This window comes from Clarias gariepinus, chromosome 8 (genome assembly GCF_024256425.1).
Source record: "Clarias gariepinus isolate MV-2021 ecotype Netherlands chromosome 8, CGAR_prim_01v2, whole genome shotgun sequence".
NCBI classification, from domain to species: domain Eukaryota; kingdom Metazoa; phylum Chordata; class Actinopteri; order Siluriformes; family Clariidae; genus Clarias; species Clarias gariepinus.
Window position 1 is genome coordinate 16,024,404 of NC_071107.1, and position 22,906 is coordinate 16,047,309.

General features: G+C 38.1%; 1 protein-coding gene across 12 annotated transcripts in view; it reads right to left on the minus strand.

Moving 5' to 3' along the window:
- LOC128529338 (regulating synaptic membrane exocytosis protein 1-like) overlaps positions 1-22,906 on the minus strand; it is a 78,703-nt gene that overhangs the window by 2,650 nt on the left and 53,147 nt on the right. For 4 of the 12 annotated variants that reach the window (XM_053502780.1, XM_053502778.1, XM_053502789.1 and 1 more), the window contains 16 exons: positions 20,547-20,603; positions 18,754-18,952; positions 17,303-17,398; positions 16,604-16,666; positions 12,085-12,174; positions 11,633-11,710; positions 9,195-9,266; positions 8,948-9,013; positions 7,825-7,937; positions 7,579-7,688; positions 7,307-7,467; positions 5,465-5,685; positions 2,224-2,374; positions 585-697; positions 292-393; positions 17-156 (listed from right to left, as the gene is read on the minus strand). In XM_053502780.1, the coding sequence (XP_053358755.1) occupies positions 17-156; positions 292-393; positions 585-697; positions 2,224-2,374; positions 5,465-5,685; positions 7,307-7,467; positions 7,579-7,688; positions 7,825-7,937; positions 8,948-9,013; positions 9,195-9,266; positions 11,633-11,710; positions 12,085-12,174; positions 16,604-16,666; positions 17,303-17,398; positions 18,754-18,952; positions 20,547-20,603 (1,832 nt within the window). The remainder of the gene's footprint in view (positions 1-16; positions 157-291; positions 394-584; positions 698-2,223; positions 2,375-5,464; positions 5,686-7,306; positions 7,468-7,578; positions 7,689-7,824; positions 7,938-8,947; positions 9,014-9,194; positions 9,267-11,632; positions 11,711-12,084; positions 12,175-16,603; positions 16,667-17,302; positions 17,399-18,753; positions 18,953-20,546; positions 20,604-22,906) is intronic. The other 8 variants (XM_053502779.1, XM_053502781.1, XM_053502782.1 and 5 more) reach the window with 8 other exon arrangements.

Genomic DNA, 22,906 nt, shown 5'->3' on the forward strand with positions numbered 1-22,906 from the left:
ACACATTGTTTCTTACCTGCAGAACTTTACCCTGCGGACTCTCCTCGAACAGCAGTGACTGCTGATACAATGGGTCGAGCGTTTTCCGTGCAATCTTGGTTTTCTTTTTGGCTTTGCATGCTCCATTATCCAGCAAGTAGACCTTGACATACGGAGCTGTGGACACCAAACATGTCGATCAAATCAATAAGACAGTAAAAGTGAAAAAACACCACTCTTCTGGGTGTTGTAAAAAGTTCAAAGTTAGCCTCCATACTAACACTCTTAATCTGAGTATGAGAGCACTTTTACCTGGCAGCGATTTGGATCCTGGTTTGGGGGTAAGGCCACGTGCCCTGATCACCTCCACCTCCAACTGCCCCTTTTTATCCATTAAGCCGATCTGGACATCTCCTGAAGCACATGTTAACTGACATGAAGATTCTTCTTTCTTTACTTGGAACTCAAGTATTGTGACTGGTAGAAAGTAATTCCTTTTTCAAATTTGCTTTACACTGGTTTATTCATCTCATTTATTCAAGTTAAGCCAAAATCAGTAAATCACCCCTGGGGGTTTGATTCAAATCCCTGTAATGAAGACGTACCCATCGAGGGTGTTGCTAGAGTCTGCCTCCCCACTAGCTGTGCAGGTCCAAGGCCATCGAGGAAGTCACTAAACTGGCTGTCAGCCCCCAACCTCACTCCTGAGAAGATCAGACTATCACACACACACACACACACGCACACACACACACACACACACACACACACACACACACACACACACACACACAAATTTTCATTTTTATTATGCTTACACCTAGATCTAACCTTACTCTTAACCTCAAAAATTAATACATGCTTTTATATTTATTTTATTTCATTTTATTTTAAAAGAATAAAGAAAAGAAAATATTGCCCAACAACGTCCACACAAGGTCATAACTGTCAGATATTCTGATTCCTTTTGAGGAAACTTGCTTCCCACCAATATATAAAAACATGCCCATGAACGCAGACAATCCCTCAAGTTTCAGTTATTATGCTTTTGTGTAAAAAGAGACATAAGTGAAATGAGATGCAATTTGAAATGCTATAAACAATTTAGAGAGAGAAAGATTTAAAGTGTGCCTAGGCTAAATATGCCTACAGCATACTCCCATAACGCTAGGATTTATTTATTCTAACTCCACAACCACCAACAAGGATCTATACAATACACTAGTAAAGGATGAGAACTAAACTCTGTACATTTGTGAACAGCAGACCTTTATTAAGTGCGGTATGTAAACCATGTCCTGTGCTGCGGCCCCTCAAACACAGGCGATATTTCCTTTGAGACCAGCACAATTTCCATGAGCTAACTCCAACTGGAATGTCTGAGAGCAGTGCCAGCCAGTGTCATGCTACCATATAAGAGGCCTTAGTCTTAACCTCCATTTCATTCAAATCAATGTGTCATTAGCTTTAAATCACACAGTCGCTTCAATTTTGTGCGAGTTGAATTGCTGAGGGTCGGTATGACCGGCCACTCCACTCTACAATGAGCAATAGCTGATATGTTCTGTGCTCAGCCTAGAACCCTGCTGAGGCCCATCTGCGCAGATGATAGATATTTTAATTATCAGAAGGTAGAAGGCTCACCATCTGGATCCAAAAATGGAGCTGCTAAAACAATGGACATAAGTGTGCAAATCAGTGCAAAAATAGGCTACCTTAAGCTCTTTTTCCATGAGGTTATCCTTTGAACAATACATCTGTCCGAAAGATTTACACAACTTACTCGGTCCAAGATACACATATGGCACAAGGTCAAAAAGTCATTGGTCAGTAGAGTGGGGTCTTCAGGGGTCTGTGAGCCATAGAAAAACAGTGCTTTAGATACCCACTATTATAAAAATATATAATAGGATTTATTATTGAATTTTTATACTTATTAGAGGGGGTTCATTGATCACTGGACGTCAAGAGGTTTAATCCAATCCTTAATAACTCAAATATAATTTTGCCTATAGATGCTGACAATGTGGATGAAATGTAACATGAATTTTTTTTTTTTTCAGGAATAAAAAGCTCTCTGGCTCCAATAAACATCTAAGACATTCCTGTCCACTGCATGGTAACCAGCCTAATATCCGAATGGTAAGGTTTCACTTGGAGGTTACCTGTAGAATCCATTAGAATTTTTTTTACAGCCTGCAAAAAATGGAAAAGTTGTTAGTGTGCATGTGCCGTGATACTGACTTCCCCTCAGAGCTGTAGCTGTTCATGCTTCCATCGGTGGACTCGCGACTGGCCTGGCGAGCCATTGCGTTGCGGGGATACTCTACTGCCATGCCCGTCTCCTGACTCCTCTGGATCGTACTCGAGCCTTTCGTCTTCTTATTTGCTGCTTCTACAGTGAAACAGTAGACAAGAAAACATTGATGTTACAGTACATTATGCAAGCTATTAGACAAAACTAAAAATCTCACATGAAAAGGACATTGACAGGGACTTTGTGCCTGACTGTAAGAGAAATATACACTAGCTTTTGACAAAGAGGTACTGTATATTTCTCCCACTGCTGGCCTTACTCATTCAAAAGGAAATATTGCTGTCTGAGACAAGATCCTTTGGCCAAGTTGACTATAACCATCTCCTGCTGGATAGCATGGGGTGCTGTCTTCACTATTTATGTATTTTTTGATGGATTGCAGATGGCTGGAAAATGCCAGATCCTAAAGTTGTGCTGACTAGGTGTTAAATATAATCGTAATATATCATTCACCCCATAGGATACTTTTACCTGACAAAAATATGCCCTCAGCTGCTGGTTCTGGAGAGAGGTTCACATAACTATAATTTTTGCCATTTAAATGATGATTTTTTTTTTGACCACATCATTTTCACGAAGTTGATGGTTGAGTATCTTTCCATTTTTTAACAGCATGTAGGATGGCGCTTAACCCAATTCCAGTAAATGTAACATTTTCTTTAATGCTTGATGCAGAATAACATTTAGACTCGAATGAAATGGTGACTTTTTGGCCAGACAGTAAATTTTCCCAAAGTTCCTAATTTAATAAGTGTTAGCAGTCACCTATCCAGGTCAGGGTCATGGTGCAACAGGAACCTATCAGAGGAACCCTGGAGGAGGCTGGGACATACCCTTGATGGCGTCCACCACAGGGCACCACACATACTGTACACACACACACACACACACACACTCCAAGCAGCAATTTTTCATTGCCGATCTACTCACTACCACAATTCTGTGGTAGGAAAGAAACCAGAGAACCAGGAGGAAACCCAGGTGGACATAGGGACAACATGCACCGAACTGAAACGAACTTGGAACCATTGTTCTGAGAAGTGGCAACACTTTCCACAAAACCCCCCAAAAATCTGTTACTGTAAAACATGATTATAAGAAAGATCTAAGTTTGTCAATTTCACTAAACACGCCACTGAAAAAAAACTAGTCTTACAGCCAAGTTACTTAAGTGTCAATCACTACTCAACCACCAGTGTAGCTGTATAATTCCTTTGCTTTGGAAATAATAAAAAAAGATATAAAAAGATTTCACTGCTAGCTAACCGGTGGAAAACTACAGAGTGAAACAGTTGCTGCACAAACTACTGCAGCTCTTTAAAATGCTGATTTATGGAACTTCTGTTAGCCTATCTGATTTATCATCTGATAGTCCTTTTAAGATATTGTCCAGAGGCTTGGCACGTACATGCTCCAAGAACTTCTTTTTCTACCATCCTTTTTTATTTGTTCCTTTTTTTTTGAAATCCATTATTAAACCATAAATAGACAGCCCTAAAATATGGGATTTTAAAAGATTTGACTTCAAAGGAATTTGTCTCCATTACATCTGATTAGAATCCAGGGTTCATCTTCAGCTCAGAGAATTAAATATTGCCAATGTTAACAGAAAAAATGCTACTATTCTCAGCAGCTTCAGCTCTCACAGGCTTTCTCATAGGTCATGACATCCCTATCCAACCTGACGACATCCCATCTACTGTAATGACAGAATATGGGGCATTTGGCAATAAAGTAAGGACGTAAGACATTAGGAGGGCGAGAGAGAGAAAAACTACTGCTACTTTAATTCACTCTGCAAATGGTATTGTGCACATCATCACATACTTTATGTCCTTACATAATAGTTCCTTTCTACAATTTTAACCAGTTACATAAGCTGGGGCAAGAGTGATTACCTACATGTTTTGATTATATTTTAGCAAATGTTCTTGTATTTAAAGCTCACAGGAATTTCTGTTCATCAGCAAGGCATCTTGTTAAAAATAAAGTAGATTGAATTAAATGTTAGGTTGAATGCACTTGTAAGCATTTAACATTTAATCGTGCTCCTTGAAAACTGATTCGTTCCCGATTCATGATCGACACATCTCATTTCTCAGGATTATTTCATTATGTCAATCACCCAAATCCAGATCAGACATAATTCCAGCATTACCAGAAATTAAAATGATATAATTAAGCAATATCACACTCAAGGTCATGCCTTTGTGCTGCATACTGTATAAGCACCGCTATTATGCAGCCATAGGCAAGAGGGCGCCGCCCAAGTGCCAAAGACATCATAGCCGTGTTGATATAGTCATTTTAAATATGTGAATTATGACACTTTCAGGCATATTTGCCCTGGACATTTATATTTATATTCAACTTTATTCCCACACAAAGATTCTATAAATTATATATTTTCTATATTGTAAAGCAATTTTTCTTATATTTTTCTTATACTGTATATTTTGTACTGTACAGATATTTTAATCCTTCTTAGTAAATTTACTTTCTGTTTTTCTTTTTCATATTTATTTACTATTAATAGTCTTTTATTCTAAGGTCACGGACAGTCGTCCAAGCATTTCACTGCATATCGTACTGTGTACAACTGTGTGTGTGACAAATAAATTTTGAATTTGAATTTGAGCCCAACAACACAACCTTGACCTTGATATTGAGTGCGATATTAAGTGTAATATTGCTTTAATACATTGCCACAAACACCTATTTATTAAATCTATCATTTATTATTAACAGATTCTGACCGTCCCAGTGGCGTTACTGTCTATTATCATCACTCGTTGAATGGCTCTCGGTCTGAATTAATTGTTGTGTAATTAAGAAATATCACACTTAAGGTCATGCTGTTGTGATGAATATCAGCACGGTTGTGAAGCAGCCATAGGCACGAGGATGCAGCCAGAGTTCCAAAAATATCACAGGTGAATATCACAGGTCAGATTACTCGGTCGAAACTAACTGTTGTATAAATACATTTTCGAACTCAAATGCCAAGTATGAAACAAAACAGTTCGATCTCTGCTAAATTACTCTCATCCATATTGCTATATTAGTCTTATCACGTAAAATGCAGAGATGTCAAATTTGCTCAGACATGATCTCTTAAGAAATATATTGTATGAAAAGGCATTGAGCATGTGTGTGTGTGTCTTGTACCAGTTTGGCTGAGCTGCGAGGTGCTCCTACTGCGTCGTGATGGAATACCCACAATGGCGACCACACGAGCACTAAGACTGGAGCGCCGCTTCTTCCCTCCGGTCCCCAGTGTTCCCAGAGCCGTGTCTGACTGGCTGCCGTCGGTGCGCTCCAAAGTAAAGATTTCCCCACTCACACTGGTGCTCTTCAACATGCTCCGGCTGGATGGGTGAACATGGCTGCTGATACACAAAGAGAGAAGTCCGCAAAATGTTGAAAAATTCTCTTTGACATGGTCAATTCATAGTCATTTTCCCTTAGTAATTAGAAAGAGATGCATCTTTTACGTCTGTACTCCAGCACAGCACAGGTCCGTTGCAGTAAGCTAACTGCAGTTATGATCGTGAAGTTATAGTGCAATATGTCAGCTTCAGTTTAAAGGTAATTACATTATAAATTCAGCTAACCATTTTTCAGACCATGATGGGTTACATTAGTGCGTGACACTTTAACTGGAGAGACAATGAATAAAACTGGCTTTGATTTACTGTATAACACTATTTGGTAATACTTTAGCATTACAACTTTATTTGAAATTTATTGCACTAATAATGTTGAAACAGATAATGATTACTTGATATTTGACATATTTAAAATGCTTATGATGTTCTTGTAGGTGTTAATAAATATACTTCATTTTTAAATATTCAGAGGTCATTATTAGTTACACTACTTGTACATCATGGCATAAATGAAAATAATCATAACTATTATAAAATATACATACTGATTAGGGGTACATGTCACATCAACCCAAAAGTGAGTATTATATATTAATATATAGATACTCACTTCTGAGTTGATTATTCTGTAACTAGGGGTACATGTCACAAGTGTGTACATATACTACTGTTGAAAAGTTTGGAAATTTCTTTGCAAATTTCTTTGTTTTTGTTAAGTGATTTTATTTTCTACATTCTACAACAATACTGGGGATTTCAAAACTATGAAATAACACATATGGGATTAGGTAATTACATAACAACAACAAAAACAACATTTAGTATTTATTTAAAGAGACAAAGGTCAGCCTTTCTGTAATAGTTCCTGCAAGAACAGTATTGTCGAGTGCATTTGAAAAATCCGTCAAGCACCATAATGAAACTGGCTCTCATAAAGGCCGTCCCAGGAGGCCGAGACCAAAACCTACCTCTGCCGCAAACAAGAAGTTCATTTAGAGTTATCAGCCTGAAAAATGACCAATTAACAGCACCTCAGATTAGAGGCGTTATGAAGTCTTTACAGAGCATAAGTAGCAGAAATAACTTAATATCAACTGTTCAAAGGAGATTAATGCATTTTTTGGACGCCTTCAGCATACCTTTACAATGTAGAAAGAAATACAAATCAGGAACCATCATGGAGTTAGAAAGTTACCCCAAACTTTTGAACGGTAGTGTATATGTGTACATGTCACAATATATATATATATATATATATATATATATATATATATATATATATATATATATATACACACTGTCTACATAGAAATTTGGGGTTGATGTGACATGTACCCCTAATTAAAGAATGATTGTGCTATCATTATTTTCGAAAGATAAACTAGATCTTTCCATAATATACTCCTTAATGTGTTAAATTCATTTATTTTCGCACTTAATTTCTAATGGCTTATTAAACAAATCTAGAAAGTACTACACTTTTGATTAAAAAAAATTATTGTTCGAGTCATATTTTTACTCTTCTCTTATGCTAAAGGAGGCATATACAAAAAAATGTATAATCACCACACAGCCTGCAATTAAAAAAGCCAAAATGTTTTTTAACATCTGTGTCGCTGACCTGAAGCGACCCCTGGGCCGCTCTGATTGGATGGACATGTAGCTGGTGCTACTGATCCGTGAGGCACTGCTGGCACGAGAGATGGCTGACACGTCGCTGACATCACTGTCTGAGGATTTATGGGATACGTTATCACAGCTCCGTCGCTGCTCTTCATAAAGCTGTAACAGGGAAGAGGAAGAAGATACAACATTTTTTTTTTTTAATACTGAGAACGGAACCCATATAAAGAAAGGCCTGATAGCAGAGCGGGGCAGGACGTGAGAGGTTACCTCTCGTTTGTTCTTTAGCACCCTCTCCAGGTCCTGGCTGGTACTGGAGGGAGCTGGTGTTCTGTAGGAATGTACCTTCATCTGCCGTGTTCGCTCCTCTGAAGCAAGGGCTGAAAGAAACACCAACAAGAGCCTTTATGTCATTTATTTACATTTATTGTATTAGGTCATTATTTCACACTGTATCAAAATGTTAATGCAACAATACTGTAAATAAAGGACAGGAGTGATGGCACGGTGCTGTACCTTGTTCTACACTACTGCTTTTAGCGGGGACTTGGGGTAACTGTCGGCCTCTGTGTGCTGACGAGGAACTTCCTGCCGATGAAGAGTATCCCGTGCTGGCATGCGGATGAACCCTGTATATATTAAAAAACAATAATTGTCTTTGGATTCAAGCAACTAATAATGCATAAGAGATCCATACAATGCATTTTTAGTAAACAAAATACATATATACTTTCACATTTAGACAGCTTATTGTCTCATATACAACGAACAGGGACGAAACACAAGATGTTTTTTACAATACATATTATAGTGTCGTTGCTGCCCAAATATCTGCTTGTTCCTTAATGCAGGTTAAAATTAGTTGGACCTTTAATATATCAAGGGTAGAAGCAAATCAGAAGTTAGCACAATAAAGGGAAGAAGAAAAGGTGTTAGATATAAAAATACTGAAAGCACAGGAAACAGAAGTGAAAAAATAAGATTCACAGTGTGTAGCAGCAAATCCAGGACAATCTACATTTTTTTTAGGGTGTAATAGGAACAAGATCCAAACAGCAGAAGGCAAAATGAGGTAATGCAGACAGTGAAAAAAAATACAGTTGTAAATATCTGCTTGTGCATGAATATGTTTTAGAATCAGGGAAGCACTCTCTGGATAACTTGGGGCTATGATCTAATACTGTAAAAACCCCTAATTATATCACCTTACCCAGTAGAGGCAGGGATGCCCCCTTTCTGCTCAAGCCTTTTATTACACAGTTAGACTGTATTCTTCTGACCATAGTGGAAAGCATGTAATATGCAAGAAAAACATGATAAACCAAAAATATAACCAAAGAAAAGAGAAAAGCATAGACAAGCTAAAAGCAACCAAAATGTTTATCAGCAATACACCAAATTGTTCCTGATATATTTTGTCGAAAATGTGTCTCTGTTAAAATAGAAATCAACTAAATAGTTTTGCAAAGCAAAAACACTGAACACAGACAACAGACAATGCTCTTACCATTAATGTACAACAGCAGCACATAGACACATTAAATATATGCAGAGCAGAGTTTGTGTATCAGTATAGTGTGTACCGTATAATAAAAGGGTGGTAATGAAAAATCAAGTATGGTGGTGTATGACTCCTTACCGCTCACTGTCAGATTTTTTCTTGCCAGGTTTCTGATAGCTAGGTTTGTCCGGGATTCTTGGCTGCCTATGATTTGCAAATGATTAAAGCAAAACAGAAATAAAAGGATGAGACAAAAGGACGGAGTAAATGATGATGATGAAAGGAAATTATATGTAATGGTGTATGTTTGTGTGCGTGAGAGATAGAGACTCTAACTGGAATGAAACTGTAATCTAGTTTATCATCCTCTGTGTGGCCAGTATACCTCTGTGCCCCGGGCCTGGCACTAAGATGGTTTACTGTCTCCTGAGTAGGAAAAATACTCTCCAAAATCCAGCTGATGCGTGTGATCAAATCAGAGACACGTGGATGATGGTGAGGGTGAGATGAAGAGACAAACACACAGACCCACAGAAATTGGTTACGGAATGGATGAACGACAAGGCTTCATTTTTTAACCTTACACTATAAAGATAAACAAATGAACATGGGAATGACACACACACACAAACACACACACACACACACACACACGATAAAAAATTCTCATATGTAAGGATGCTGATTTACACAGCAAATAAGAATATACACTGTTGTTTAGTCTGTTCCCAAATTAGTAATGTTTTAGACACCTTCATCTTTACAATCTGTCAGGAAATCTGTACAGAAAAAAATGATTTGATGAAACATTATAAAATAATTATATAACAAATAGAAGACCATTATGCCCATTTGTACACATTGCTAATTTCAAGCTGGTCTTATTTATTCAGTGGATAAAATTATCATTTTTTTAGAATAAAAAATTTTTGTAAATAGCTTAAATTAGAATGACTAAATAAAGAGAAAAATATGTTTTTGACCAAAAAAAAACCTTTTTCGATTTAATTCCACCTAATCATGTGGAGTTTCTGCAAAACACGTTTGTAGTGATAAATGTTTTTGTATCACGAGACTTTTCGTTTTCTCACTTCTGAAGCTTGTGTTGCTACCAAGAACCCACCACATCCTCCATGCTGAAGACTTTGCAATGTTGGAAAGTTGCAGTTTAAACTTAGTCTTACCTGTGTTTCAAAGCGCTTACAAATGGGGCGAAAAACATTTTATGGCTTTATTTTCTCACAAAAGATCTCCTCACAGATTTCAAAGATCACACAAGTTGTAAAAAGTATTTTATGTGGACCGTCTACCAGACAAGTCCTTGTATATGTTTTTATTACAGTAAATGATATTAAGTCATTAATATAACACATGAAGTCAGAATTGTAGTCAGAGATACAGTACCAATCAAAAGTGTGGACACAAGCTAGGACTTATTGTCTACATTATAGAACAATACAAAACCATTTAAAACTATAAAATAACACAGATGCCATTAGGGAATAAAGTCAACAATCAATTGTTGTTTTAAGACGTGGAGGTCAGCTGTTCTGGAATAGTTCTTGCAAGAACAGTATTGTCAAGTGCATTTGCGAAACCCTTTAAGCAGCATGATGAAACTGGCGCTCATGAAGACCATCCCAGGAAAGCAAGACCAAAACTCACCTCTGCTGCAGAGGAGAAGTTACCAGCCTTAAAAATCACCAATTAACAAACAGCACCTCAGAGTAGAGCCGGTATGAAGGCTTCACAGAGTAGCAGACACATCTCAATATCAACAGGAAATGTTTGCATATTTTTCATGCCTTTAGAATTTTTTTGGTGAAATGTAGAAACAAAATAAAAATCAGGGAAAAAAAAACATGGAATTAGAAGGTGTGTCCAAACATTTGACTAGTACTGTATAATGATTTGAAATAAGTTACTACATTCTGATCAATCAGAACTAAGCATTATAAGGTATACCTATTATAAGGTAGCTCTGTGGTATAATACAATATATTGTCAAAGGTTTGCATACACCTGACCAATCACATCCATATATGCATTTTGGATATCATATTCCAGATACAGTCGTGGCCCTTCCTTTTTTTAATAAGGTCCTTTCTTATGGGAAGTATGACTGTAGGGATCTGCTGCAGGATCATTACTGAGGTCAAACACTAATGTCAGTTATGCTGGAGCATGCTTGGGCCTCTTGGTTACCATCAAGGGAATCCTAATCCTGTTATCCTATAGAATACCAAAATATCATATACAATTCTGTGATTTATTTATTTTTTTCTTCAATTTGTGCCAACGATTTGGTAAACCGCAACATATGGGTGTGATGGTCAGGTGTCCACAAACGTTTGGACACATTGTATCTAAAGTACCACTAAACACAAAAGTAATACAAACAAGAAAATCTGCAGCTTTACAATCAACATCCAGCAAATTTACAATGTACCTTTAAGAAAAACAAATTAAGACATAATCTGCACAAGGTCAATGCACTAAACCATAAATGAAAATTTACAGCAATATTAAAAAAGGGGAAAATGGTATAGACAAGAAGCTCACAAGAAAGTCACACTAATAAACTACAGCACTCACAACAAAGCCAGCTTTAGGGTCTGGGGTCAGAGTGAGTCAAAAAGCCACTGGTTAGACAAAAACCAGAATACATCGAGAGCACAAACATCAGTAAAGATGAAAGCAGAGGCTCAGCTAAAAGGCACATAAAGTGAGGGCAAAGCTAAGCCCTCGGGCAGAGGCAGTTAGGACAGGAGAGGAGAAGAGTCAGGGTTAGCGAAGGCGTTGGAGGGGGGACAGGGTCGGTACCTGTCATCCTCAGGGGAGGCGTGTTGGATTAGGATCCTGGGGCTGGTGGGTCTGATGCGGGGGAGAGACTGCGTGCTCCTAAAAGAGTGTGTGTCCAACACCCCCCAAGAGATTGGAGGTGAGAATGTGAAAGAGACAGGGCAAGTCAGGACAGAGACGGGGACTCTGTGTATTTAACATTTAATGATACGCAAACACTCACGGGACACTTCAAGTCTGCTCTGATACTACCAAACACAACACTGTCTACACATAACAACACAACCATTACACATACGTCTTTTAATTTAAGAGTGAAGAATAACAACACCTATAAATCATAGTAAATCATAAAAATGTTTGATTAACCAGGTCCTCGAAAATGACTATGTAATGCACACACATCTGTAAAAAATAGAAACGATCTGTCAAAACAACAAAATGTAGGGACAGTGAAGGGGTCTTGTGAGTACCTTTCTCGATCGGGTGAATTGGAATTTGAATCTGGCCTCAGACAGTTGGTACTAGCACTTCTAACCCTGTCAAGAGGGGGCTGCAGATCACTAGGGTCACAACATGCCATCCAACGAAGAGAAGGGAAGGACGTCAAAAAGACAAACAGATGCAAAAGAACAAGCAAATTATATTAGATCCCATAAACGAACTGGGCTTCATCGTGGCACATCAAAGCAAAGAAGAAGCAATAAAGCCTGTTGAGAAAAGGCATGGTGCTTTAACTTGATATGTTTAAATTATACAGTGCTTTGCATAAGCATTTACCCTCTTGAATATTTCTACATCGTACAATACCTCAAACATATGAAAGATCAAAAAAGCTAATGAAAATTTATTGGTTGCATACAGTACAGTAAGTACAGTGGGGCAAAAAAGTGTTTAGTCAGCCACCAATTGTGCAAGTTCTCCCACTTAAAAAGATGAGAGTGATGTGTTATTTTCATCATAGGTATACCTCAACTATGAGACAAAATAAGAAAAAGAAAATCCAGAAAATCACATTGTAGGATTTTTAAAGAAGTTATTTGCAAATTATGGTGGAAAATAAGTATTTGGTCAATAACAAAATTTCATTTCAATACCTTGTTATATACTGTACCATTTGTTGGCAATGACAGAGGTCAAACAATTTCACACACTGTTGCTGGTATTTTGGCCCATTCCTCCATGCAGATCTCTAGAGCAGTGATCTTTTTGGGGCTCTTGGTGATCAACATAGACTTTCAACTCCCTCCAAAGATTTTCTTTGGTATTGAGATCTGGAGACTGGCTCCAGGACCTTAAAATGCTTCTTACGAAGCCACTCCTTCGTTGCCTGGGCGGTGTGTTTGGGATCATTGTCATGCTGAAAGACCCAGCCACGTTTCATCTTCCATGCAACTCAGCATTCCTTCTCCTCCAAACATGACCAGTTGAGTTTTTACTTAAAAGTTCTATTTTGGTTTCATCTGACCATACAACATTCTCCCATTCCTCTTCTGGATCATCCAGATCCTCTCTAGCAAACTTCAGACGGGCCTGGACATGTACTGGCTTAAGCAGGGGGACACGTCTGGCACTGCAGGATTTGAGTCCCTGGCGGCGCAGTACGTTACTGATGGTGTCCTTTGTTACTTTGGTCCCAGCTCTCTGCAGGTCATTCACTAGATCCCCTGTGTGGTTCTGGGATTTTTGCTCACAGTTCTTGTGATCATTTTGACCCCACGGGGTGAGATCTTGCATGGAGCCAGATCGAGGTAGATTACATTGAATGTCTTTCATTTTCTAATAATTGCTTCCACAGTTGATTTCTTCACATCAAGCTGCTTACCTATTGCAGATTCAGTCTTTCCAGCCTGGTGCAGGTCTACAATTTGTTTCTGGTCTCCTTTGACAGCTCTTTGGTCTTGGCCATAGTGGAGTTTGGAGTGTGACTGTTTGAGGTTGTGGACAGGTGTCTTTTATACTGATAACAAATGACATTAATACAGGTAAGGAATGGAGGACAGACGAGCCTCTTAAAGTAGAAGTTACAGGCCTGTGAGAGCTAGAAATCTTGCTAGTTTGTAGGTGACCAAATACTTACAGTATTTTGTACCATAATTTGCAAATAAATTCCCCAAATATCCTACAATGTGATTTTCTAAATTTATTTTTTATTTTATTTTGTCTCTCATGGTTGAGGTATACCTATGATGAAAATTACAGGCCTCTCTCATCTTTTTAAGTGGGAGAACTTGGACAATTGGTGTCTGACTAAATACCTATTTGCCCCACTGGATTCAACAATGGGTGAAAAATATTAAAAAAAAGCGTAAACTGTAATGCTTTATATTCATCTAGGAATATTTCTCACACCATTTCATGTATTTCTTTTGAAAGGCCAAATTAGGGTATTTGCTTTGGTCACCATCAGTGGTCATTTTACAGCAATCAACTAAGGACAGAATCATTCCAGTTAATTTAGTATATCACAATATCAATGGGACAAAAGTATCCATACACCAAATTTATAACTTTCTGAAAGATTCTAAAAATGTGTTTCATGACTTAAAAGATAGCAATTGGCCTAGATGTATAATTAGAGTTTACCTGGGAGCACAAGGAGCTGTAAATAAGCCTATAGACAGTGCCCTTTTCCCCCTCACTACTATGGAAAAATCCAAGACTGGTTCTTCCTTGGGAGCATCTTTCAAAAAGCTGAAAGTATCTACACACTTAATTATATTGAAATATAAAAACCATTAGAATAAATGAAATTTTGCCCAATGTGTTCGGATCTCAAGACCTCAATAAAAAAACTGGGGGAGGGCATGTAAACATCAGGTAGTGTAGTTCAGAGTTCTACATCAGCATGCCCTTTAGTGTGAAAAAAGAAGCCCCTATTCTAGAATCAATATAAACAAGTCAGACTAAGCAAGAATGAGGCTAATGGAAAAAATATTAACTGTTTGGTCATAATGATCAGTGATAACAATGAGGAAAAGGGGTTTGGCTATTAATCCAAAGAACACCATCCCAGTATGAATCATGAGGGTGATTCATAATTTTGTGGAGGGATTTTGCTGGTGCACTTTAGAAAATAAATGGCAATATGAGGAAGGAATATTATTTAGAAGTACTACTGAAGCATAACCTCAAGACATTAGTCAGAAATTACAGTTGGCTGCAACTGGATATTCCAGCAGGACAATTATACTAAGCACACGTCCAAAGTTGTAGCAAAATAGGATAAAGTCAACAAGGTGAACAAACAGGTGTGATTAGCAGAAACCCTGACATGAACTGAAAAGGTACACCTGAAGCAAGGAAGCGCACAGACCTGACTGAGATACGTCAAAGCATTGTGAAAAACCTAATGGTTACCCAGATAGTTTATTTCAGGTCTAAGAAATTATAAGGAAATGCCATCACATACAAGAAAATGGATGTAAACACTGATTTACTTGATGTAGATAAATCTATTGTATTCTTTCTAAATAACATAGATCACATAAGTAACTTAAAATAGAAAAAGTATGATAAAAATGTATAATTTTTGGGTGAAATAAATGAGTTTGTATTTATCCTAGGTATATGTGAAGTTTTTGCTTTAACTGAACTTGGAAGAAAATTTGCTGTGGGAAGGCTCAACATCTTTTGGTCAAGAACAAGAATTTGGGGCTGCAGTGGGTACAGGCACCCAAAAACAAAATACATTTTTAAAAAAGCAACGTCATATCTTACCAATTTTGGTAACCCCTTCAACACACTAGCCTCGAATGTGAACCTGATGTGGTCTTCAGTTGTCCAGTTAAACTCTAGATTCAAAGGCTATGTCCAATCTGAGATGATATTTAGCATCCCATGGTTATAAAGTGTGCTCATTTGAATGACCAAAGCCTTTCTGTCAGTCAGTACTTGCACCAGTCTGTGCACACTATAGAGACTGTGTGTGAAAGATTCAAGAGATCTGCAGTTCCTGAACGCAGCCCATCTGGCGCTGATAACCATGAGACAGCCACTAAGTCACATTTTCCCTACTCTGATCCTGTTTCTGCATAATTGTCTTTGTTGCACTGCTGTCACATGCAAGCCATGATTGCAAAGGTGTACTGATTAGTACTGTATATGATAAGTGTAGTCCAAATCCATTTAAATTTCAGGTTCAAAACCCAGAAAGTCCTCCCAGGGGTGAATGCTAATGCAAAGTACTGTATACCTCCAATATTTTACAAAATTGGACTGCTTCAGCTTCCATCTTGACCATGCTAAAGGGAAGATCTATTGCTTGCCTACTGATTATTTCATTAGAGATCCTGAGCCCTGTACTTACTGTACTCCTGCTATACTTAGAGGATTTACCTAATCGTTGACAAAGGACAAAGCATGCAAATGGTAGACACTGTAAGATAACTTAAGACAATGAGAAATCAGATGGAAAAAATTATGCAAATAAAAACGCATGCATAGCTTAAGAGCCGGCTCCTGTTAGTCAGTCATGGTAGAGTTAATGTAATCAATCCAGTCATACGGTCATAAAAAATAAAAATTTCATAATAAGACTTAAATGATGGTTATTTAGGGAAGTTAACTAAACAGTTATTAAGATTGTTGCCTTTGTCTTTGGGCAGTGTGCCATTAAGGACTGGAAAGTTCCACTGGTAATGGCTCTTGTCAATGAGCTACTGCATTGTATAATACTGAGTGAAGAGCGAAAGAGGTTGAATGTAAACACTTGAGGAAGATACACAGTATACGGAAAGAAAATGACAGCATCTGTGCCGTACAGTACATACATTCAAATCAAACACACTTCAATCACCAGGCGAACTACAAACACTACAGGTCATACGCTTTTTTACGATGGAAGGAACATGTTACTGAGCCACAGCTGACTGATTATACACATGAACTAAAGCAACAAAAATAAAAAATGATAAATAATATTTATCCTAACTCCTAAGAATGATCCATTTCTGGTGCAGCATTTGTGTCTTTTTTTTTTTTTTTTTTTACCTTGTGATGTGCAGGCATTCTGCGCTCCTACCCCGCATTGATCTGTGTATCAAGATGACCTCACTGCAATTACCATGGAAATGGGTGACACATGAGGGGGTAAACAAACAAACAAGGCAATAAACATGCGCACACAAAGAGAGCGCATGGGTATAATAGGACCTGGTGCACACTATAATTATCTGTTGAACCACAGTAATAGGAACATGATAAGGGCACGCATTTCATGGAGCGCTATTTTAACATACCACATCCTGGAATTCCTAAGCATGAAAGTGATGGCCTTTAGTGAAAAAGAGATTCTGGGCAATATTGGATGAATACATTCAAAGTCAATTTAAGCACAGGTCTTTGACCAAGGCAAGCTTTCATAATGTCAAACTGTAAATAAAAAAGGGCCTCCTGCCGTTTTTTCCTCAATATATTTGTCTGTATCTGAAAGACATCAAACATCCTGATAGCACATCCACAAATCATTTGTGCATAATACAGTACATTGGTTCTCAGCTCAAGGCATCTCCTCCTCCGCACTCTTAGCATTCCCCTTTCCATTACACACCCCTGTTGATACAGCATGTGCCGGTTAATCGGTTGGTTAATTGGATCAAGAATTGCCTAGTACTGAGCAGAGGTATTCCATGACCAAGACTGGGAAATACTGCAGTAAAGAAACAACTCATATAGGCGGCATGTCTTTACCTGTCATCCACATATTCTCTCTCCTGTACACGACCGTGCTCATGGTAGCGGGTTGGTGAACGAGACCGGCGGCTATGCTGTCCCTCATCCAAACTCCTGCAGATGAACAAACAAAGACAAGTTACTTGCTTACAAATGTTAAAACAGTTTTTTTATTATAAGGGTAGGATTAGAATACGGATGATTGGCGCATGTACCTTCCAAACGCCAAGAAGAACTGAACTGTCACTACCCATACACTATTATTACTCATATACAAACTGGCTTTTTAAAAGATCTTTTGTACACTTTTCTGGCCACAACTTCCATAACCTGAAGGGTGAAATCTTGTGAGATTATTTGCACTTCTGTATGCTAGATTCCAACTCCGACAAGACATTTTAACACAAACAGCTTTTCAGAATAAAGATATAAGGATTGAAAAAAAATGGTTTTCAGAATCCTATCTTTAAAAGCCAATAAAGATGTGAACAACTCAAGGTCTGTGATTGGTCATCTGTCACTTCAGTCACATTAGCTTTTTTTTATAAAAGTAAGCAGTTCTTGACAAAATGCACCAAGCTCTTTAGCTCTAGTCTAGCTTGCAACACATCACAAGACATGACATCGCTGTCAAGCAAACTGTTTATGCCTTTTAAAAAGGCACTCATTTAATTGACTTGGGAACACGCCCATTGCTCTGGCTCCGTCATCATCACTCACAAGACAAAAAATATGAGAAGAGAAAGGGAGGGAGATTGGAGATAAAAAAAGGTGGGGTTGCTGCAAAATCAGCAGAATGAGATGGAAAGTTTCGAGCTGTGACGTACAGTAGTTCAAATAGTTAAACTGTCATAAACTCAAAACACACACAAAAAAAATCCAAGTCTAAAATTCCAAGTCACAGAAACTGATTTTTTTTTCCAATAACTAAGTAACTGCATGTAATAGTGTCAAGCCAGGGCACTCCTAGTGCTGGTCCCAATCCCAAATAATCTGGGAGAAGCTGGAAGGCTATCCGGGATAAAACCTGATCCATATCTTAAGCAGCTGTAAAGGTAAGAAGACTATAGAAGAATGTTTGTAACCTTCATGGCTTTTAAGCTAAAAAGAAATAAATCAGTTGGCCAAAAGTATGTGGACACCTGACTATCATAACAAACTGTTGAAAAAACCTGTTGTGCACACAAAACGTGTGTGTGTGCCTATTTAGTGCATCGGTGCTGCACTAAAGCTCCTGTGTCTGAATCCTCAGAGAGTGGATGCAAATAAAACAGTCAATCTGGAATGAGATGTTAAACAAGCGCACTGTATGAGGATGTCTTGGTCGGGTGTCCACAAACTTTTGAAGCTATTTTTACCTGATTTTAACCACAAGCCTTTACACTTTCAGTAAAGATCAAATGTAAATGCAACATGCATGAAATTGAATCATTTCTTCACTCAAGTGAACATTAAATACTCTGTCCTACCTCTGCATGGGGACATTTGCGGGTCGCGATCTCGCCCTGCTCTCGGATTCCCTGTGAGGCGATACTGAGCGAGAGCGATGATGTGTCGACCTCTGCTGCTCAGGAACCTCCAGTGTAGTCCGCTCTCTCTCCCTCTCTCTTTCTCTCTCCCTCTCTCTCCCTCGTTCTCTCTCCTTTTCCCTGGGTCGGCCTTCTGCAGCTGTAACGCGCAAAAACACATACAAAAGTGAAATAACTAAATATGAAAAATTATAAATAAATTTCAAATCAAATAGTAAATATTCATGCAATACTACAGTCTGGTAGATACCTGCTTCATTCTTTTTTCAAGTTTTCCAGCATCAATATTCCAATATTAATGAATTGCAATAGATGTTATATTTGGTTTTACACGTACACAAGTTTGCTCACACATACAGTATATTACACTACCAAAAGTCAAAAGTTTGGACACACATTCAACTTTACAGATCTTTCCCGGTTGTTATTTCTTTCTATAGTCTAAAGCAATACTGAGGGCATCCAAAATATGTAATGATCTCCTTTGAACAGTTTATAGTAAAGCCTTCATACAGTAACAGCTCTACTCTGAGGTGCAGTTAATTGGTGATTTTTAAGGCTGGTAACTCACCTACAATTACTGTCATCCACAGTGACTTACAAAAGTGATTTGAGATTTCCGTCACTCGATAGATCCTTAGACTCTTTACCAGGTTCCACTATTGGGAAGGGTTTTTTTTTTTAAGGGGGGGGTAGTGGTTTCACTCTGGAGTTCACTCTAAATGAACCAAAGGTAAGCTTTGGTCTTCATCATGGTGCTTGATGGGTTTTGCAAATGCACTTGACAATAATGTTCTTACAGGAACCAGTTCAGAACAGCCAACCTTTGTGTCTTAAAATAACCACTGACTGTTACTTAATTAACTAATTCGGTCTTATTTCATAGTTTCGAAATCTCCACTATTGTTCTGAAGCGCAGAAAATAAATCACTAAACAAAAAACCACCGAATTAGAAGGTGTGTCCAAACTTTGGACTGGTACTGTACATAAACTAACTGCACAGACTCACTGCTGAGCTAGGAGCAATTAAACAAATCAATATTCTTGGAGAAAGAAACGAGACTATAAAATCTGACTTTACATCCAGACTGTCTTCCTAATCACTACTTTTAGGACTTTCGCTCAAGGCCACAAACTTGAAACAATTTAATGCACTCAACTTAATGCCTGCTTTGTGGTTTTGTAAAGCTCATGGTCATAACAGATGTGCTGGAGAATAAAAGAGAATAAAAGCAAGGTATCATGGATAGATAATACTACGCCACCATGCACAGTGAAGAGAGAGCAAATAATACCCTGAAGAGAGGATCAATCTCTTTGGCTTCTTATTCACTCTTTTTTTTTTTTTTTTTTTTGCTTTAATCTTTCTCTCTAGCTTTGTCATGAATACACTGTGCATTGTGGTTCAAGTTTACTCTATTTGGCTACAGAGAAAAGCGCTGGAGACAAAACTACCCATGGAGACCCACAAAAGGGGCTCTAACGGTATATAACATGGGATTGTGGTTGGTATTTTAAAAAAGAGTCATGAAGTGTATGGGATGAGGTATTGCATGCTAATCTTATGATATGGCCTGGCATATAATGTCGCATTGTCTCCAGAAAAAACAGCAGACGCTTTCGGTAGAAGCAGAAAGCCCGCTGCTGACTCCTTGCTTCTCTCGTTCTGTATTCTATTGCACAAATCACAGTATTAGTGTAGAGGTTACTGGCGCCATGCCCCCCCACCCACCTGCAGCTACTACGCCAATACCATCATCATAATCTGATTCTGTGATGCGCTGAGAGCCTGTGCAGACATACACACAAAAACACATATACAGACAGACACCACAGAGACAGACAAATTGATATATACACAAGACAAATGGATAAAACTGAGACTTTTGTACATGAACTCATGCGCATGTGATAAGTGAGACTGAGAAAAATTACAGTAGATGAACATCCTTTTGCAGTCTGTACACACAAGCACAGTTTCCACTCGCACCAGTGACATCAAAGAGATTCATACTGTATACACTGATCGATCATAACATTATGACCACCTGCCTAATATTGAGTAGTTCCCTTATTTTCCCACCATAACAGTGATGCACTGTGTGTTCTGACACATTTCGATCACAACCAGCATTAACCTTTTCATCAATTTGATCTACACTAGCGCTTCCATTAGATCAGCCTACGATTTGGCCCTCGCCTATTTTTTATTTGCGTCAACACGTCCACTTCAGGAAAAGGGTTCACTTGCTGCTTAATATAGTCCACCCACTTGTGGGAAGTTCCCGGGCCCGTATTTACAAAGCTTCTTAAGCCTAAAAGTTGCTTCTAGTGATGAAATTCTTAGAATTATGACATTTTCTTAGAATTTCACCTTAAATTTAGGACTAAATTTTAGTAAAGATAAAAATGATTCACGAAACATATTAGCCCAAAAAACAGCAACTAAGGTAAAAATTGTTAAGAGTAGAAATGCGGACTTTTAAGAGGCCTAAGAGTTTCTATAGCAGAGGACAAAATGGCAGAAAGTAGAAATATTCTTCAAACACTGAACGTTAAAGTAAAGGTTTTCTTATTCTTTTACTCCATCTTTCTTGGATTTTTGGCTACATACTGTACCATCCAAAAGTGCAACTTAAATGGATGGTCCTGAAATCAAATGCAATCATTTGGCTGTTTTAATTATTTTTGTAGGATATTTCGCCTCCAACAGAACCTTTGCATAAAGTAACCTGTAGTCATGATAATACAATTTCCTTGAATTGCTGCATCATCCCTAGCAACCAAACCTCCTCACTAAGATAAAGGTTTTGGCACTTTCCTTACACAGAGTTACTCTGAGAAGTTTCCTTAATCACTTTTAGGCTAGGACTCCCAGCTAGAACTTTTTAAGCTAAGATAGAAGCTCCCTGAGAGAACTCTAAGAAGCTTTGTGAATACGGGCCCTGGTGTGCAGTGGTCAGGGCCTACCAAAAATAATCCAGAGGAGGAAAACCGGTGACCTGGCGACAGGCTGGAGGCTGTCCCGTGTAGTCCGATCTAATAGAAGCCATAATGTTAGCCATAATGTTATGGCTCATTAGTGTAAACAGATTCTCAATTCTATCGTCTATATACCCTAGAAAGAAGTTTAGTCACCCATATCGTTGATGAATATACGATCATCTGGCCGAATAGTTTGGGGAAGGTAAGACTAATGCAGTTTGTATTTTGGCAGAAAGAACTACGTTCTAAATATGTTATTTATCAGACAATGTGATATTCTTTAATGCAGTACTGTATTTCAGCCTATGGCTTTTGGCAGAATTTACAGGCTTTTCTATTCACCTCTGTCAAAGTTTGGACACTAAAACCCCCAGCATGCATTAGCAAAATTAAGTTAATACAAATACAATCTTTGGAGAGTACTTCAGATTTCTGGCAGAAGCTTTCTGTATCATTACATTTACATTTCACATTTATGGCATTTGGCAGGCGTTCTTCTCCTGAGCGACTTACAGAAGTGCTTTGAAGTCTCTATCATTAAATACAGTACATCCTGATATTGGTTCACTAGGTCACAGACTAAGAGAACTATCTCTGTTTGGGAAGGAAATATAGTAAAGCACAGAGTCAACACTTTCCATCATCACTTTCTGCTTTAGCAGAATGCCATGAGTAACAGCCCAACCACAAGATTCCACCTCGAAGACATTTCATAAAAAGGAGCTTAAAACAGGTATTTTCAATATTTATACTTGAAAAGCTCACTCGGGGAGATCTCACCACTGCAGAAAGATGAGTGTTGACAGTCTCCCTTGAAGAGAAATGCACATTTACTTCTTTGAAACATGATAAATTGGTTTCTCTCATTTCTGCAAATCCACTTCCTGTATTAATGTTTTCTCCGCAATAGGACCTATTTATCAATCTTCTAGCGAGGTGTAAAAGTTAAAGTGTGAATGTTGTCATAGACGAAACCAAATAAAAAAAAATAATGCCGCAAATTTACACAAGTTTGGATAATGACATGCTTTCTGCCCGCATTAATCAGAATCACTTGATGACGGGAGTATGATGCATACTTTTGAATACGGGTTTGAATGTGATTGA